This window comes from Periplaneta americana, chromosome 7 (genome assembly GCF_040183065.1).
Source record: "Periplaneta americana isolate PAMFEO1 chromosome 7, P.americana_PAMFEO1_priV1, whole genome shotgun sequence".
Lineage (NCBI taxonomy): Eukaryota > Metazoa > Arthropoda > Insecta > Blattodea > Blattidae > Periplaneta > Periplaneta americana.
In genome coordinates this window covers 119,257,880-119,278,912 of record NC_091123.1, presented here as the reverse complement: position 1 = coordinate 119,278,912, position 21,033 = coordinate 119,257,880, and the positions used below count along the sequence as shown (strand labels likewise).

Genomic DNA, 21,033 nt, shown 5'->3' with positions numbered 1-21,033 from the left:
GACCGGATTTCACTCGAAGTGCATATTTTTTTACTTGTTTGCAGTGTAATAAAAGCATGTATGTCATAAAACCCATACATTTACATTATTTGTTACCAAATAAAAACATTCAAACATTAACTACCCCGTCCTGCCCCATGTTCCCCTACTGAAATTTAGGAAAATAATTCTGACCTTCGAAACTTACATTGAAACAATATTTTCAAAGTTTCGGAACTACTCGGAATTGCATTATCCACTATTACTAGCAGTCTAGTCTTTCGGATCCATCATGTTTGACAAGCCCAAACTAGACCTATATCTATTGTAGGTCTAGGCCCAAAAAACTGAACAAGAAGCCGCAGAGTTACATCCACAGGATGTTAAAAAATGTATTCCACATTTTGAAAGAGGGTAGTATGCTCCAAAAAAAGAGAAAAAATATAATAAACATGAGTTCTAAACTCATACCTTAAGAGCTATGAGCACTTGTTCACCATCGCTGCAGGAGGTGCTGGGTACAACCGTAGTGAAACATCATTTAACATTTCCGCTAAACTGGAGAATTTGGTACGGTAGCTTTGAACCGTGCCGTTACGGTTACGACCAAATTTAACTAAATACACAATGTCGCCAACATAAGGACATGATATTGGTCTGTGGCGTCGTTAGGAGAATTTTTTTCTCTCTACCTCCTTCGTTCTAAAATTACTGAAAGATAGCACCACTGTTAGCGACAAGATGCATTTGCGTAAATATTGCGAATAGATTACATGTCTTAGATGAGGGGCTCGCGACAGGAACATTTTTGCTGTGGTGCATGCGTGGACCTCTCATGCAGTGGCAGCCTGATCCTTACTTGAATTTATTTTCGTGTGTACATTCCAGATCAAATCCAGAAGATTCCTTCTTGCTCCGGTTACACGTCTTGCATATACGAAGGTTAGGTTTGGTTAGTTTAGGTTTTTATTAAGCAAGTCCGCGCATACATAGACAGCCAAAATGATCCTATCGGTCATGGCCCTTATCATAGTTTTTGTTTCGTAATGTTCATAAACAATAATATGATGAAAGTGGTGAATAATTTCATGGTCGCTAGAAGTTTTCTTCATAAAAGACGAGATATTTTCTATAGACCACAAATAAAACGGCAACGCGGTCATAATTATGTACTTAATGCTTTGGCGAACACTAACCGGAAATTTACTTTCCTTCATTTTAATGATATTCCCTAAAACACATCTTCCTCCCCCCCCCCTTTATTTCGGTATGATAACATACTTTATGATATTATTGCATCTGCATTTTCTCTTGGTGCATTCAAAACACCGCCGTTGTACTGCATAAACCTTGCACTTTACTAATGGAGTGAATTATTTAAAAATATAATCGCGAATTTTACTACCACCATTTCGATTGCATTTTGTTTGACACGACTCTGTACGCCCCAGTGACTAGTGGCCAGCGAGCAACGTCGACTGCCGAAGTTGATGTACCGTGCGTATTATCCAGTTGTTCCAACATTTCTTATCGGATTGGACAAGGACTATTCCTAAGCATTTCAACCTAAATACGCTTCTTGTACACCCATTATGGAAAGATTTGCGTGCCGATTGTGCTGCCCGTTAAGGTGACCCCCATCATTAACCAAGAAGACAGTTTTTTTTTATTTTGAGTTTGTGCGGTTTTAGAAATTTTATGTCACACAAAACTCCACAAGTTTCAACATTTTTGTTTCCAAAAGATCCATATCGAAGACAGCAGCGGTTAAAATGTATTCACAGAGAAAATTGTATGTAGTTTCCGCATAGTGTATCGTATTGTACTTTATTTTAACTTTTGTGTGTATCATAATCCATCGTACTACACTGTAGGCTGTCGTACAGTATTACATAGTAGGCTACTCTAGTGTATCTTATGATATCTTTTCGTATCTTACGCTACCGTATCATTTTGTATTACATCATATTTTGCACCATATTGTAGGCTACATTATTTTATTTTATTATGTATGTACAATGCGGTCGAAAAGTCCCTCCGCAGCTCTATTAGTTCTAGTAACCCTACAATACAATCCTGTAGAAAGTCGGCACTCCCGCATTCACTCCTCACACCCCCAGTCCATCATATGCTTAGCGACCAGTGCTGCCACTTGAATTCTATGCCTAGTGGATTCTCGGCTACAAAAGCACTGCGGAGAGACTTCTCGATCGCACTGTATTATCATATTGCATCATATTTTACCTTACCGTAACATACCGTGTCTTACTTTTATCTTATCATATTCTATTGATTAATAATTTTGTGGGATATTTGCAGTCTTAATAACTTATCTACAGAAAGTAGTAAAATTGTTTTTTTAATACAATAATTATAATGACTTATCTAGATAAACTGTAAAACTTACTGTTTAACTAACATAAAATAATTTAACTTAAATTAACTTTTTCGCCATTTTTGACATAGATTGCAATCCTAATTACGATATCTTAAATTGTTTTATGTATAAGATATTAACTAAGAATATAATCCGATAATGCCAGAAATGGCGAGAACTTTCGTCTAATTTAAATTATTGGATGCTAATAAAACAGTAAGTCTTACATACTTTATCTAGATTAGTCATTAAGACTTCAAATTTTCCAAACAATTATTAATCAATTGTCATACGACTTATGCGACTCTAAAACTTCATTATCAATTTTGTAAAATACTATCATATCCTAGCTTCTCTTATCCTATTCCTTCCCATCTCAATCCCTCGTTTGTTATCGTATGTAGCATACCGTATCTTGATCTTTTCTGACTTTGCTATCCTGTATATCGTATTGCATAGTATTATATCATATCGTGTTGTATCATATCGCATCATACTTTGACCTTTCCTGTTTTATCGCATCTTATTTTATATTTTTGTACTACGTTGTATCTTATTTTACCTCCCGTGCCGTTTCGTGCTTTGTTTTTTATCGAATTGTATAATATCCTATCCTATCCTATCCTTACTCACATTTCCTTTTCTGTCTGATCGTGTGACATATTGAATGCTCTAGCCCAGCAACAAATATTTCAATGTGAGTAGAAACCAAGTATTCCCACCGGTCATATTGGAGTGAGGATAAAGTCATTTGTCAAACTCAAAGAGTAAATTTCTGTTCCTGTGAAGTACGGTTTACTCTAGAACAGCGGTTCCCAAACTTTTTCAGCCACGGAGCCCTTTTTGAAGCAAAGGTTTTTCGTGGAGCCCCAAGAAATCTTTAGTATTTAGTTATATCGTCTATGTTCTATGAAGCTTATTACACACGATACGTACACGAAAGTATGAATAATAAAGATATATTAATAAAAGAAACAATAGTAAAAAGTACTGTAAATAATGTTATTTAAATCTACAAAATGATATAACTAGTTAAGGTATTGAAAAAATGTTACAATTTTGCATGTACACTCGAAGTTAATGTGAAGAATGTGCCTGTTTCTTGCGGCAGAGTTTGTCACTGTACATTCTTACAGAAGTGAGTTTGAAGACTTATATCGTCTTCTGCGTTCAAATAAGCTCGATTTTGTTTTTGTATCCGTGTACCTCGAAAAGGCCGATTTATAGAGGTAAGTAGTACCAAAGGACAGTAAGAGAAATTTAGATTTTGAACTTAATATTAAAAGATCCTCCCCTAACTCAGCCCAAAATTCCGGAAGTGGTTTGCTTTTAAATGATGCCTGACAATGGCTGTCCAAAACCATGTTTATAAAGGACCTCATATCTGAAGCAGTGAGAGCTGCTGGTTTTGACTTCACTGGAAATGGATCTACAATCCACTCATATTTCTTTCGAATCGATTCCTGAGTGTCCCTCGGCAAGTATGAATTCATATTTTGAAGCAAATTGTCAAGATGTTCTTTTATTATTGCTTTGAATGACTTATTCATTGTTGTGTTATTTCCTTCTATAAACTTTCAAATAAATTAGAAACATGTCAAATCCTTATTCTCGACGCTTTCTATGTAGAACGCTATCTTTTTCTTCAACGCGGAAATTTTGTCATTAGCATCGATATAGTCTTCCGTTTACCTTGCATGACTGTGCTGAATTAGTTACTTTTCAAAAAAATTGCACAACCATTCCTGATCATTCAAATAATCTGGTAGCAAACTGTTTTGTTCATTCAAAAGTGTAGAAACCTCCGTTCGAAGTTCAAGTATCACACTACAACCATCGCACTTAGGCCTATATGAGTAATTCCATGTCAAATCGAACACCTACGAAACATGACGACTTAGTATTTGCTCCAATTTTTTTATATATTCTATTAAATTAAATAACCCATGTGTAATTTTTTCGGGCTGACACAATTATTTAGTCATTTATTAAATGTTACTTTTCCCGTAAATTAGGATGCAACGTATTATGAAAATGGTTATAGGCCTACTGAAGATTCTATAAACCGTAGAAATTTCGTATGTATATCATTTTAAAGTGCAGTAATTATAGTATTATATACTAATTTTTAGTGTTCAATCAAAATATGAAATGGGCCCGTTTTAGGGGGTTATATTTTTAAAATGCGTTTTTATATATCAGGGACTTATTTCTAAAAAGGGAAAAAATATAATTATATTCTTTGAAATGTTTTACGTAGAACTGCGTTGGTTTTAGAACGCTATTCGAATAAGAAGCCGCTGTGCAAATAATTTACTGATGGTGTGTTCGGGTCGGAAGGCTCGGATTGAGTGAGACCGCGCGCCGGAGCGTGCAGCTGCGATAGCCGCAGCGAGAGTGAGTAATACATTATCAGTGGTGCGGTGTTACTTTACGTAAATACACAGATAACCTCTAGTTCTAAAAGCGCGTAATGTCCCTTCAACACTTAGCAGTTTCTCTTTAATTTATCTAAAAATAATTCCTAAGTCTTTCGGAGTAGGTATCGTGTTGTGTTGTGTTGTGTTGTGTTGTGTTGTGTTGTGTTGTGTTGTGTTGTGTTGTGTGCATACCAAATCAAACACCTGTATATGAAACGTGACCATTTAGTATTTGCTTAAATCTTCTAAAATATGTTCTGCAGATCAAAATAAGAGGTCTGTAATTGTTTCTGGGATCATACTTTAATATTTTACTATTTATACTCTTTTAATTATATGACAAATTCATGCACGACGCAGTATGAAAATGCTCATTGTTAACATTCTATGCATCATAGACGTTGAGTGTTGGTGTCATTTGAAATGGGAACAAATGGAATATTATACTAATTGATTTATTGATGGGGTTGTTTTAGAGGGTCACTTTTTAAACAATTATTTTATAACAGCTTATCGGTACTTTAAAAATGCAAAAAGAAAGTATAATCTATTATATTTTACATAGAACTACGCTGATTTCAGGTTGCTTTCAACTAAGAAATAACTTTAAAAATAATATATTGAAGATGTGTGAGAGCTTAGTGATGATTGAGAATCGCCAATAAAAGAGACAAAATTATCTAAAAAAATCCAAAACAAAAAATGCAGAAAGTTACAGATACACTTAAACATAAAATGTCATATTACAGAAGACACAACTTCAGTTGAAAATTCAAATAATTCCAATATAATACAGGAATTGATAAACTTCTTTCATGGAACAGACGACAGAAATCTCAAAATACATATTATATTAACAATTTTTTAAAGTTGGTCCTACAGTAAAATTCAAGAACATTTTAATATCACCACTCACATGATATGAATTTCTAAACAAGTAGGAGCAGAAAAGGGGATTTTGGCTACTCCTAATCCTAAATCGGGAAAAAGTTTGGGAACATTTATAGTAGAGAAGGTTGTTCAATTTTATAATTCTGATGATGTGAGGAGGGTTATGGCTGGCAAAAAGAATTGTGTTTCAGTTAAAGAAGATGGAAAGAAAGTTCACAAACAGAAAATATTAATACTATGTATCTTAAGAAAACTTACTAGTGTTTCAAAGAGCAATATCCGTGTATCAAAATTTGATTTTCAAAAATTTTCAAGCTCAGACCAGAGGAATGTGTACTCCCTGGAACAAGTGGCACGCACTCAGTTTGTGTCTATGTTCATCATGAAAATGTTAAATTAATGCTTGATGGAATTAATAATATCATTTATAATATTACTTTTAAATTTTTACCATTAGCGAATACAAATAACTAAGCTATATTTTCTACTCAATGTACCAACAAGCAAAAGTGGTACGAAGTATCTTACAACTTCATTCTTTTGTTCCACTAACACAATCTCAGGCCATAATAAAGAACTATTCACTTCAAAGTGAGGATAAAGTGGTGGACATCAAATAGAATTGGTTGTAGGTGATTAGTTTTAAAAGTGCAGTGTGTGTAAACTGTAGTTATCCTTCTTAATGTGTATACATATTTTACAAAAACAATATTTAAATACAGTACTATATTACATAAATTACGTCAAAGAGTGCTATTCTGTCCGTAGAACAGTGTAAAGTGGTCACACGACTTTCATCCAGAGCTGCACCTGCACATCATCTTGCAACAGTACTTATGCAGCCTGCGACCTCAAGACGCGCAGCTTGGTGAATCGTTTAATTATTCTTCAACGGCTCAGAGTAGCGTTCTGATTTTTAAGGGTGGTTAAAATAATTTCAAGGTGTTTAAGGATTTTTTATGTAATTTTAAAGTAAGTCGCTGCCATTAAAACATATTTTTATGTGTTTAAATGTTTAAAAAAAGTTAACAAACAAATATGTTTATATTATTATGCGAAGAACAAAGTATGTACTGTCACCTTCAAATTGAAACAAAGAGCAAATCTCTGTGATGATTATTAGTGGAGATAATCACGTTTAACAATAATGATGCGCGAACTATTTCAGAATGAATAATCGATATAGACAACAATAATAAAACACGTATTTATTTTTTCAATCCATACAATGTGCAACATTTGTTTTATCTAAATCAGAGACATGAAAGTCACTTCTAGGTCAAATTTGTGCGATTTGACGTGGAATGACTCATATGTGTAATAACAATGACTTGCGTAAGCCTATACTTGCCATATCTCAGCACAGGATACCGAACAGTCTACATTGCAAAGGTCGTGTCTTAACAAAATTGATTATTTTGACGGCTTTGTGTAGTACCTGCTTTAATTACGCTGGCATTTTTTTCGTTGCGAGAACGTGTTGGTGTAGTACACAATGACTACTTGTGCATTTTTTTTTTTTTTTTTTTTTTTAACTTTCTTGATCTTTGTAACAGCGCCAGCAACAGGACCTGCCATGGCCTTTGCGCCATCTATGCACAAGTCAATGCAATTGTCCCAAGGTACTGAGTTTTCAATGAAATTTCAGTGCCGCTTGTAGAGGATGGCAATAGGTTGCAGAACAAAATATTTTCATGAAAGAACCTGAAAATTCGTACTGCACAAACGTCATTAACACAGCTAATCCGGCAACGTCCGTGGATTCGAAGTTGTAGCGAAAATTTCATTTGACGGATACGGGAAGTTACTATATTTTAACATCGTTTCATAGATCCTGTATTCGATTACGCACAGTGTTATCTGATAAGGGCACACTGGAGATCAAGTTTGCAGTTCTTTCTTCCATCATGCTCTTCACTACTTTCACTAATAGTGGTTTCATAAGAGTTTAAGCAAGAGTGAGATTTACCAGCAAGAGCCAGGTCATGACTAATCAAGTACGACGCTTCCACTGCTTTCTCATTATTTTTATTTTACATGCAGTTCGCCAGTTTTTCTTTTAAAGTACCTGGTCTGCAGTTTTATTTGTGAAGTCAGGATGAGTTTCGAAATGCTGTCTCTAAGCTTGGCAGGGAACACAGAGCTAATGGGTAAAACTTTGTTTCATATCTCACACTGTGGACGTCCATCAGCAAACTCAGTGAATCCCATGACCAAATATGAATCACAATATTTTCGTTTTTTTAATTCCTTTCAGTACCTCTACACTAGGCACCGTGGACTCTGAAGCAGAATCATGTTCAGCATAATCCGAACTCAGTCTCAAGGAATTCGCATTATCTTCTTTGAAAGTAAGGTTACACCTGTTCTTATCCCCCTTTGACAGAGCACTGGTTGATAGCTGATGACTCTCAAGTATCACGGAGCCCGTCTAAAGCCACAGTTCCATTTCAACGAAAATTTAGCTAACACTTCTACAATCAAATTAACATGCAACATAGCTGTCAATAAATTGTAGATTCCACGTATCACGATTAACAAACGCTCCCTGCCTGGTATGTAAAACATAAAATAAATTTCGAGAATCATCGACTACTTGGCAAGTAAGAAAGATCGAGATAGTTCCAGTAATGAGTAGATCTATTATGATTGATGCTTCCATCTAGCAAGAAAACGCAAACTATTTTCTGAGAAAGTATTTTCGCTTGATGAAAGTAGTTAGCTTTTTTCAGCTAGAGACTAGATGGAAGGAGCAATTTTTGTCATCTTCATAACTGCCGCGGACGGAGCCCCTGAGAATCACTCGCGGAGCCCCAAGGGCTCCGCGGAGCACACTTTGGGAACCGCTGCTCTAGATAGTGCAATATAGCATTGTTGTATTCGTACTATAGTCGCGACGAGTGACCCCTCCTCTTTGCTTACGTCTTAGGAAATGAAGGCTCTATAAAGTCTAGGTAGACAGTATCGTTCGCCATTTTTGTTCTTTCGTTGCCGAGCTACCAGACGAGGAATCTATTTGCCGCACCGTTAAGCATTATCATGTCGTAGCTCCTATGATAATAAATCAAACGCACTTCAGCAAATAATTGAGTGGCAAATAAAGTCCTCGTATGCTTTCTGCGAACGCCAACGAAAGAGCCAAAATAGTGGGCGATTATGTATTTATCGAGCCTTAGGAATGCATAACGTCATCACCAGCGAATGACAAGACGCACACGTTTAAATGTAGCCGACCTGCAACGTGATTGGCTGCCGGAAATAAGAGCGACGGGACTATACATTGGCGTATTTTAGGTCAATCTTAAAGTGTAAAATGGCCTACCTCTCCCACGTTTCTCGTTATCAGTTAATGGACGTGAAGGTATACCGTCATGCACTAAGCTGGAACGGAAGCACTATGTTTAGTCTGTTGTCACCCTACATCGTGACGCAAGATATCGTTTCTAGACCTGGCCTATTGTATCGAATCATATCGTATTCTTTTCTACTTTAACCTGTAATGTCATATATCCTATCTTGTCCTGTTCCAGCCTATCTTAGACTAGGCGGCATTTCGGAAGGCGGTCAGCTGCTCTATACGCCGTAGCATTTCTGGTATGTGACGTCACAAGCTTGTACAGTAGAACCAATCGGAATCAGTCTATAACAAGTACTTCCCGAGTTCGTTCGTTCACGTGTTAGTGTTTCAATACATTGAATAAGTAAAACTAACATTTACTCTGTGTATGTGCGTGCGTGCGTTCGCGCGTATGTATGTGTGTAAGATAAATAAATGGAAGAAGAGACTGTAAAAAGGCAAGTATTACACAGGCAGGCGCGGAAAATAGTGTTAATGATGTATAATTATTTTAAAAACGCTGACGAGCAGAACGCTGCCGGCCATCTTGATGCTGGCTGCAATGTTGCCAATGGGCAAGAAACGACTGCAGAAGCATGTGGTGTAGGATTGAGAACCGTGCAAAGAATATTGTTAGTGAAGGAAGGAGGGTTTGTTTGGTGTCATGCTTACAATAATCAACGGCTAAGGTCATTATTGTATTTTGATCATTTAAATTCTCTCTTGCGCTATTTGTATTGCACGTGCATGTGAAGTACGATGTGGCAATGTTGTACACTGCCTTGCTCTCACTATCTGTCTCTCTCGACGCAAACGCTAGCAGACTACCGGCTTCCGAATTGCCGTCTTCTCTAACACATTCTATTATTCTGTCCTATTTTGTCCTTTCCTATCCTGTCTTGTCCTATCCTATCCTGTCTTTAACTATCCTATTCTATCTTACCCTTTTCTATCCTATCTCGTCTTTTCCATCCTATCATATCACATCCTATTCTATCCTATCCTACCTCATCCTACTCTATCCTATCCTATCCTACCGTATCCTATCCTGTAATATATTGTCCTGCCCTCTACTATCCTATCCTACGCTATCTTGTTCTTAGTAGGCCTATCCTATTCTTTCCTGTTCGGTTCTGTTCTGTTTTATTCTTAAAATGGTTTCTTTCCGTTCCGAGAAAATTACTTTTCGCATGACAAATTTTCACCTCGTATAAACTTTCTTCATCCAAATCTCCATTCTTGTCTCGAATCCCTCTGATAAGTTTAAAGAATTGTACCTCTAACAATACTGAGGTTAACGGAGAAAAGAATCCCACTTATCCCTGATCCGATACCCAATTCTTTACAGCAACTGACAAGGATTCGGAATTCCAGACAGGTTTCCCGGAATCATTGCGGGAACTGCTCTGTCAGAAAGAGTACGGTTTATCTATCTATTCGTGAAGTTTGACCAGAACGAGTCGGTCTTTGAGTAGTCTGCTCTCATTGTGTAAGTTCCACCAGCCCTTATCCGCTGAAAATCACCTTCACCATTAAAAGTGGGGTGATCTTCCTGTGCTTTCCGCTGGTCGTAACCAAGTTAATAGCGCACCTTGTCCAACTACATAGACTGAATGACCTCTAATTTCCCTCACATTCGAGAGCTGAGTTTGGATTTTCGAGCGTAGGATGTAATTTGCTAATTCAACGTCTTTGTTTAAATGTTCGCAGAAATTTCTTTGTCTTTTTTTTTTTACTAAAGACTTCCTTTAAAGCAGATTCTACTTGGAAGACCATAGTCATTAGTTGGAATATACCACTTAAGCTGTATTGAAGATTCTGCATAAATATTGAACGAGGAAAGCATTTAAATGTACATTATTCTCGAGTTAAGGAATTAGGAAGTGGTTGCAATGAAGGATTAAGACAAGGCTGTAGGATGTCGCCTATAACGTTTAAGATATTTTTGGGAGATATTTTACGAAATTGGAACAAGGCACGCCGAGGGAAGGGAATGGATATTAACAATAACTTGATACACAGCTTATTATTTGCCTACGACCACTTCAGACTAGGACAACAGAAAGAAGATAAATGATACATGTTGTATGATCTAGACACAATTAAGGTAGGCGCACAGTGGTTTAAAATCTATATCTAGAAGGACAAAAGTAGGAAAATCGCATTTCAAAATAACGAAACAAAACCCTTAAATTATTTTTCCTATACAGAGTGTTAGAAAAGTATTCAATATTTTAGGAGGTGATAGTATGCATCAAAACAAGAAAATAATATCTAATAAACATGGGTACTACAACAAAAACTTTCTGAGATCTGAACACTTGTAAATAGGGAGGTGCTCAATGTGACGTCTATTCATGGCAATGCATTTCTGTGCCCTACAACATAGCAGACTACCAGATAATCATACCATATTTGACACCCCTTGCGTGGAATAATGATACGTCGCAAGGAATACTGAAAACAAAAGCATATGTAGACTGATGAAAATCCCCATAGAGTTGAAGAAACAAGGCATAAGCACCGATTCTTAGTCAACTTATGGGCAGGCGTTCTTGATGATAGATTAATAGGGCCACAAGTGCTACCACAGATATTAACTGAGGATCGTTATCAGAACTTTCTTATTAAGTATTAAAACAAATTTCAAAGAGTGTGTGATTGCTTACGCCGAAGGGCAGAGGAATGCATTGCCATGAATGGACGTCACATTGAGCACCTCCTATGAACAAGTGTTTAGATCTCAGAAAGTATGTGTTGTATGTAGGACCCATGTTTATTATACATTATTTTCTTGTTTTGATGCATACTACCAGCTCCTAAAATATTGGATACTTTTTTTTAACAACCTGTATAACTAACTCTCAACTGATAATCTTAATCAGAGGAGGTGGCTGCAGAGCGAGATAAGAGTCCGGTAACATACTACATTTCGAGTCCCAGCATTCTTACTCAGCAAGTGCCACGAGTCTGTAATTTTCTTTGTGCTTTAACTGTGTTCTAAGCGGTCGATTCCCTTCATATTAAATTTGGTATCAACATGTCAAGTAGTTCTTCAGATATGTAAAACTGTATGTTTTTGTTACATTTAATATAGTTACAGCACTTCAAATGAGCATGAATGGACACGGGACAAAATATAAATAAAACCTTGAGTACAGGCTTGGCTAAGATGTTCCGTTCCAAAATGATTTTTTTTCACTTCTTCTAGTTTTATCTCTATTTTAAATGAAGCCTTAGGGTGCGAGATTTGCGGAACTAATAAATTATGTGCACTATTTTTCCCAGTTGTAATAGTGCAATTCTTCTGTATTGCAAATATTTGATTATCTGAGAATCAAATCTGCCCATGTTGAATCTTTCGTACACTACTTTTAACACTTGAATATAAATAATTGATTAAATGGCGATCTTACTCGTGTTAATTATGTAAGCATGTGCGGCTTACAGCTGTTTCGGTGCTACTTGACACCATCCTCAGAGCCTTCTGTGTCACGGCGTCATCTCAACTTCGCTGCCTGTTGTGTGGGTGCGTTCGTGTGATGAAGAGTTGAGTCAAATAGTGTGTGTGTTCTAAAACACACCCTAATCAAATACTCAACACATAGGTCAATTTCAAAACACACACACTATTTGACTCAACTCTTCATCACACGAACGCACCCACACAACAGGCAGCGATGTTGAGATGACGCCGAGACACAGAAGGCTCTGAGAATGGTGTAAAGTAGCACCGAAACAACTGTAAGCCGCACATGCTTGCATAATTAACACGAGTAAGATCGCCATTTAATCAATTATTTATAATCAAATCTGCTTCCGAAGAACAATTCAGCGAATGCAAGGTGAAAGCTTGTTAATTATGTATCAAATAAGTTTCCCAAGTGCCCAGAAGATGCAATAGTAAGTAAAATTTTACATTTTTTCCATGAGATAATTTATCGTTGGAGAGCAAGAGGATAAAGAATATGAGATTTTTTTACGAAATGAACATTGGCTTAGTGAGCTACTTATTAAATTAGGTTCTCATCGTGATAGTAATGAAAATTTAGAGAAAACTTACCCTGGAGAAAGTCGTGGCCGCCCAAGAAAGTTTTTCCATTACAGCAAGTACGAAGTAGAAACAAAGACAATTCAGAGAATTAGTTGCTTCGCACAGTTCAGAAGAACTAGCTCTTGCAACGCAGATAAGTATTGACAAGAAAGGTAAATGAAATGTTTAATCCGTTTTAAAAAAAGCAACAATAGGAATTCCACGTACATACAATTCGACCAATGAAAAGAAATAAGCCTACTGGTATGCCTACATCTATTCACGCTCGTTCATATACTCCAGAAGAAGCTCTGGTATCACTGTTAGCCAAGGAAGAATGAATTACCTATTATTACAGAAAAAATGGCAGAGGTAGGAATACAGAAATTGTTGGCAGCAACAGTTGAATGTAAGTCTACATATATTGTATAAATTAAAGTCATACTAAGCGCAATAAAGAGAGACGATAACTGTTAATTTCACGAGATTACAATTTGTGAAAGAATCTATTGAATTATTAAGAAAAGAAAATGATTATATCGGAACCTCAATTTCCAAATTAAAACCTCTTAGACACAGAAGTTGTTAATTTTATCTAAATACACCCTGCTATAAGGGGCAGTTCCTCTTAGACAAATGTAATTAGAGTTTGTACACAAAACGAATATGCAATCTGTAGATATAGTCGGCACATTTGTGTGAAGATGGAGAGAAGAGAATAGGCGGAACCTAGCAGTGTTACGGGCAGCATCGGCGCGCGGCCGCTAAGGAGTAAGATATGAGTGCCAGAAGGTGACATCATCGCTCGCTCCCTTTCCCGCCAGTGTGTTCATTGGCTCTGTCACCTCCGCTCACCACTGGCGCAGAGGACCTGTTTCGTCTCCTAGGACTACAGATTCTAGACACGGACTTTACTTATAACTGGCTTATTTCACTTCGTTTGAACCATTGCAATAGCTCGCTCATACTTAAGCCATCCTCGCGTTCCGCTTCGGCTGAGAACCGGTTTCGCGTGTACGAAATAGTATGTACGCCGTTTCAATCTTGCACAGTGCAGGAATCTGCCATCGCTTTTATAAATAGAGTCCTGCGTTTGATTTCCTAGAGGCTCGAAGCAACCCGCAACAGTGTCCTTATGTATGGAGTATAGCGCGGCGTATACACTTCAGATCTGCTGTTCAGCGAACATGCCAAAACAAAACAAAGCTAGGAGATTGATTATCGTTGCTCTAATAGAAGAGTTTTGTAGAGAGCTCTTTATTAGGAGAAAAGGAAACATTTTTTATCAGAAAGAAGGAGTAACTTTTAATATGAAACACTTAAGTTTACAGTCTCTCGTTGTAATGTGCAGAGAATCGTGAAGTAAGTAGTCAGTTTAAATAGTTTTATTTTTACTGTGATTTATTGTATGATTGTAATTTCCACTATTTATTTATGTATTTATTTATTTTTAAACATACATGTTATGTGTCCAGTTACAACGTTCACTTTAAAACAAGTATTCACAATTAATTTCTACAATCTGGCATTAGTGACGATAATAGGCCTACATGGAGACAAACAAAACCTACGAACATTTCTACATGAACAAAATTGAAACATCAGGGAAGAAATATGTTTCATATATTTCAATAATAACTTTTCAGTATTGTGAATATTTAAATTTCAATCCTTTCAATAAAGTTTCATGTTATTTGCTTCTAAACTGATTTTGACTTTGAAAAAATATATTTAATTATTTTAAAAAGTGCAATTTAACTTAACTCACACATGTAAGGTCAATTAAACAGTGTTCATGGGTTAGATAATAAACATACAATATATATATATATATATATATATATATATATATATATATATATATATATATATATATAGGCCTATAACACAATTGTATGAACACTTTACCAAACTATTCAAAACTCAGTAAATAGGAGAAAAAAAATAAGCATTGGTTTTTACTTTCTGGATGACAAATATATTATAAAATATAAAAGTAGGCCCATATAGAATTAAATGTATTTTACTTATTGTGAGAACAAACTTTTGTTTCCATAAGGCAGCCGTCGGCAAATTTGTACTCACGCTGACATCACTGGACGCGACCCGTAATACATAAGATGAAATATCAATCGAGGAGTATAGAACACACCGTTCAAATTCCAGTGGCGGTCTCTCAACACAAGCATCTGACATAGACTACACAATATTGATTTATAGATGGACAGATTATATTTTATTTCACCTTTATTTTTACTGCGCTACAACAATCTAGGAAAATACGTCACAAATTGCCACTCTTGAAACAACTCGTAAATTTTCGTCTGCTAGTCACGATCTTTGTTTAGATATTACAAGTTTCCGTTAAAAAAAAAAAAGTGTTCCGAAATATATTGAATATAGAGCCAAAGCAGCTGTGTAGGGTAGCGACAGGTGATCTAAGATAGGTCCACATGTATTTTCTATGGAGAGCATTTTAAATAGATCTAAGTCAGTCTGGTGTTTTATGCAATGGGAACGTTTTATGTCTTCACTTATTTCCAGCTCTCTTAATAACACGTTGGTCCACCTAGTAGACTTTTCTAAAGTCGTATTTCTAGTCCCGTATGTTACTACAAATACAAGTTGCTTTATGTTCAGATTAATTTCTTCTATATATTTTCTCTATACTTATAAAAACTCCTCTCCTGTTGTATTTTCTTTAACTGCAATGACATCGATCAAATATTCTTATACAGAGAGATCCTTCGTAACTCCGCGGGTGAGCATTAGGCCTACCAATTCCACTCTATCAATATCTGTGTTTCCACTGTTTATGCATCTTTGATTTTATTTCTTGTTCAGCTAGTGTTTCAATATCCATTATCCTCCTTTGTATTGTTCGTGTGGATAATTTCATACTGTTAAAAACATCAGATTATTCGAACAAATAATGTTAGCAATTTTATTCAGACATGTTTTAATGAACTGCCCTTCATTATAGCGCTTCAATGATTTTGTGATTTCCAAAGCAATAACATAACTTGCATGGCGTTCCCTTTGACTCAGCTTATCAACAGACGTTGAAGATTTTGAGGAAGAAGCGATCTAAATCTAACCAGGTAACCCGCCACTGATGGATGCCTGTGTACTGGAGTTGTAGGGGAATTGGACGGAAGGGAGGGGGTGAAGAAAAGTCAGTTTACTGCGCTGCCGCTGCGACGTCACTATTACTAGCGATCACGATGACTTTTTGCCGATGTATGCCATAAGGTGACTTTAAGTAAATATTTAATTCGTTGTTAAATCCACGTGACAGTATATTCTGTACGTGAATAGTATTCCTATTGTTCAGTGCCTACACAGGCAGACACACGAATAAGCGGATGTAAATACACGAAACTGAGAGAGGAGACAAGTCAGAGCTTTTCGTTCCAAGAGAAGTTAGAATGATTCACGTACACCTAACTTGCACTCAAAGTCACCAAACTTAGGACTCCAGTTATAAACCATACCTGCACAAACATAATAAATTCTTCAACACCAGTTGAAACAATGCCATATAAGTTACAGGTGGGCCTGGTTGGCGCAGTTGGTATAGTTCTGGCCTTCTAGGCCCGAGGTTGCGGGTTCGATTCCGGGCCAGGTCAGTTGCATTTAAGTGTGCTCATATAACCTCGGCAGTTGCGAGCGCCGTTAAATAAAACATAACATTTAACGATTTACAGCTCGGACTTATTGATCTTCAATGTGGCCTAAGGGCTAAAGATCGTTTAAATAATACTACTAGCCTGGTTGAGTTTTACAAGCCTAAACATTAGCAATAATATCCACGACTACACAGGCTGGCTATGAAAATGATTGCTATGTTTGGCTCAGCATTTATATTTGTGAGCAACTGTTTTCTATCATCAACTTTAATAAAGGCAGGCATCGAACATCTGTAACTGATTTTTCATTACGATCAGTAGACTACTGTTCCTTTCAGCTGCCAACAGCATGAAACCTCGTTTTCATGTACTGATAAATAAAAATATAATAAAATGATATTGTACATTTAAGTAGGTTTAAAATTTCTATTATTTCTGTAAAATAAATATTTGTTTATTAATTAATAAGTCCAAGATAGTTTTGCAAACACTGAACGGGAATTCATTTCATAAACACTCGTACTAGTGCTTCTTTTTGTGTATATTTTGTACGAGATAACCCCTTCTTCCAGTCCACCCTATACTGACCGCAGCTAATATATGCATTCCGCTCATGAGCTGTGAGCCGTCTCGGAGAGCGGAAACCTTGTGCAGGCCTGTTATAAACCATTCACGCTACAGAATATGAAATCCAAGCAAGGAGAATGCGTACTCACCAGACTTGGGCAAGATGTCCACTCGGATGGGGAGGCGCTCGGACCTGGCGTCGTCGTCGGCGCCGCCCTCGACGTAGCGCGCAGCTAGCGTCTCGAGGCGAGTGACGTTCACCTGGGGCTGGAAGCAGAGCTCCCGCAGGAACACGACGGTGCGGACATGCTGGTCGCCGCCGGACAGCGCTGTCCTTCGCTCCCTCAGCATCATGATTTCCGCAGTCACTAGGAGAAATAGGCCGACCACAAGCACGAGGAGACAGTACCACAATCTGGTGACGTCACAAAGTGCCATGGAGTGGCGGCGAGGGGCCTCACTCAAATTATCTTGCTGCTGTGTCGTCCCCGAGTGTCTGTTGCCTTCTTTCTCTTCATCGCGAATATGTCTCTTAGCGTGGTGCCGCGGTCGCAAAATGGCGTCCGACTTCCTTATTGTCTCGTCCACCTCGCAATTCTTAGTTTACTCCCACTTGTGATGAAAAACAACTTTTTTGTTTCCAAATAGAATTGTAGACTCGTATGGTAGCATTACAATTTCAATTTTCTTCAAGCCAGCAAATAATGTTAACACTTCAAAACAGAATATTACTGAAACACTACTTCCAATATTCGTACAGTCACATTGTACACATCCGATAAGATTCGGAGCTTAAATATAAAACAATCCACTCTTTAGCACTCTGCTAAACCGAATGACAAAAGCACTGGAAACGGATTCTCAGTTTCTGTAGCTTTCAATTAATATGCAGGATTAAGCAAATTTCCGTCCCTTTACTTTATTATCTATCCTCCTCAGTTTAATGATATGAAAAATCAAGAGAACTACGCGCTTGAATTCCTCTCCTCTGTCTCTTTGTTTTGTTTCACAGAAAGTTTTATTGCCTTTTGCAAAAGGAAGAGAGTAGAAGTATTATCTCTTACCAACGCCTCCAGGGCTGGTTGAAAATTACAAAGTTGCAAAACAACATGTGAAACGGTTGTGGATATCGACCCGCGAAGTTTGTGTGGAGTTTGCTAAAAGTTTCTCTACGGTTCTTGCTATGTTGTCAAGTTTATATAAATAAAAAAGTGGTTTTGCACTAGATTCGTGCTCCAAAATTGTTTCCCTTCCTCAGTTCCTTGTATCTTATACTTGTGACATCAGCCGAATAAGGAGCTGGGGATAGAATATTTCTCACTCTAACCAGAGTTAAAAGTGTTACACAAAAATTTACTCGTTAAATAATGACACCACAAAAGACTCACACGTATTTCCACGATCTACTTTAAACACAATTCAACACAAGAACACAATCTTTTCTTTTCACTCAGTCTTACGTAAATACAATATTCAGATCTTGTATTTATTCAATAAGAAATTCACTAATAAATTTCACCTAGAAAGTTTTCTTTCTTAGGGAATGGAGTGGAAGTAATATTTACAGACACGAATAGAACACGTGTACTATATTTCTTATTTTCTTAACGTACGAGATGAAAAGAATCAGAATGGGAGTTCATAACGTAATGGCTGTTATAAAACACGAAGAGCAAAGTAGAAAATTGGTTTCAGCTTCACTGATCTTCGAAGGTTGATGTGTCAATCCATGCAGACGTTGGCGATAAATGGAAGGAGACATTTAAAAACTTGAAAAGTCTTCTTTAAACTTTGTTATAAAGCTAAGGATAAATCAACCAGGTTATATTCCTCCTCCTCTGCATACAGGGAACTCTTTCTTCCGTAACTTTTGTCTCTTGTATTCCGATGTCAAGATCTAAGCACGTACTTCGTGTGTATATTCCATGAAGAATATGCGCACCGTCCTGAAAAAAAAAGAAAACGAAAACAGCGTTAAAAGATTGTCATAAAATATGTGATTTTATTTTTAAATTCTAGTTAAATGTGCCCTACACTTACATATAAGTTAATTTCATAATATCACTATTTCTTACTTCAAAGATAGGACTTTCGAACATGGGAGATATTCCATTAGGTGCTTCAAATCGAAAGTAGGGTAGGTTGCCTATATCGCACCACTTTGGCATTTATAATTTTTATTGAACAATATAGTTTTTATTTTCTGCATTCCTTTACAGAGATACATTCCCAGAACATTTACCTTTGATGTAAAAAAGAATCCTTGAATTTGAATTAATATTTTTTAATTAAAATGACATTTTCGAAACACATGTCAGTGGTGCCATTTAGGCAACTAGTTTCCTAAATAGCACCTGCGGTTTCTTAAATCGCACCTCTTTAACTGCAGGGAACAGGATGAAGGAAAGCTTTTAATATTGAACATATTGAAGAGTATTTGAATGAATAAAGTAATAAATGCAAATTACAAGTTTATTGAAATTAATGAAAGAGACTAACGCATCTTCAAACGAAATTGAAAACAATAGAGCACAAATTACGTAACATTTAAACTTTCTGAATTCGTTTTTTATTGTTATACATTTGCCATGTGCTTCACCATGCAGTTCAGACTGTAAACTGCGTCACCTTTTCTCCACGATTATCTCGAAGCCACCTAAGAACTGCTTCATGATATAGCTGTCTGAAATGATTTGAAGATAGAAACATCTAAAGGCTGGGCCTATGAGTATTATGACGAGGAAGCTGAAACAGGAGCATACCATTTTCCCGAGATAATCTAGCTTCTAAATTTTTGGAATGGGTCGTATAGGTGGACATACAGAAGCAGTACTTTTTTCTATGGCAGGTTTGAGTGGCAAATAAAATGTTTGAGCTTTACGACAAATAGTTCACTGTTGATGTAACCTGACTCAGAGCAAACAAATAACGATCCTGGAGGAGCACCAGCTGATAATGAAGGATGCACTGTTTGACGTTTAAAAATTAGCACAGGTGGCACAAAATACCTGGTGCGCTTGTACAACACACACTTGTTGTATTAACGCCCTTCTCACCACTTTATATTGCACCCAACTGATGCATTCCTAGTTCAGTTAAAATTTTGGGGCCTTATTTTGTACGGTTAGAATTGCTACAGTTGCTCATATCGCACGGGTGCGAATTAGGCACCTACAAAGTGGTGCGAATTGAGAAACTACGCCATAAGTTATTATTTCCTTCATTGTAGCCTATAATCACCACATGTTCGAAAATCCTACTAAGTTAAACGTATCTTTAAACGAATAACATCTTAAGATTATGGATTTCTTTGCATAGAAATCCGTTATTTAGTTACAAAGTGTTAGCTAAATATACATCCAACTGAGCGATTATATTAGATACACTAGCACCACGCTGCTGACACAAAGAAGTGGCAGAAATCAAGTGACATGGTGGGAGTTCATATGGTAGATTGTAACAATACAACTAGATGCCACACTACTATAGTAATTTGTTTTAAACTAGCAGTGGTGCCATTTAGGAAGCGGTGCGATTTATGCTACTCTACCCTACTATAAGGGGAAATGGTCACCCACCACCTTTCCTGATCACTAGTCAACAAATTGAAACTTTTTTCGTGTATCTGTTGTGTAAATGGGTAGATTTATCTCATTTTGGGGTGCTGTATTCAGTGCAAAAACCATCATCTTTCTATCACGTCACATTTCCTAGGTACATAGCACTAACACAAAGATAGCAATACGATATTGGCAGACATGGCTCATTTTAAATACAAACATAATATAACACTCAGAACC

At 36.8% G+C, this 21,033-nt stretch overlaps 1 protein-coding gene across 1 annotated transcript in view; it reads right to left on the bottom strand.

The window, feature by feature from the left end:
- Positions 1–21,033, bottom strand: part of LOC138703394 (retinal guanylyl cyclase 2) — a 1,174,702-nt gene that overhangs the window by 676,232 nt on the left and 477,437 nt on the right. The window contains exon 3 of the mRNA XM_069831228.1: positions 17,383–19,179. Coding sequence (XP_069687329.1) covers positions 17,383–17,671 — 289 coding nt within the window. The 5' untranslated portion in view covers positions 17,672–19,179. The remainder of the gene's footprint in view (positions 1–17,382; positions 19,180–21,033) is intronic.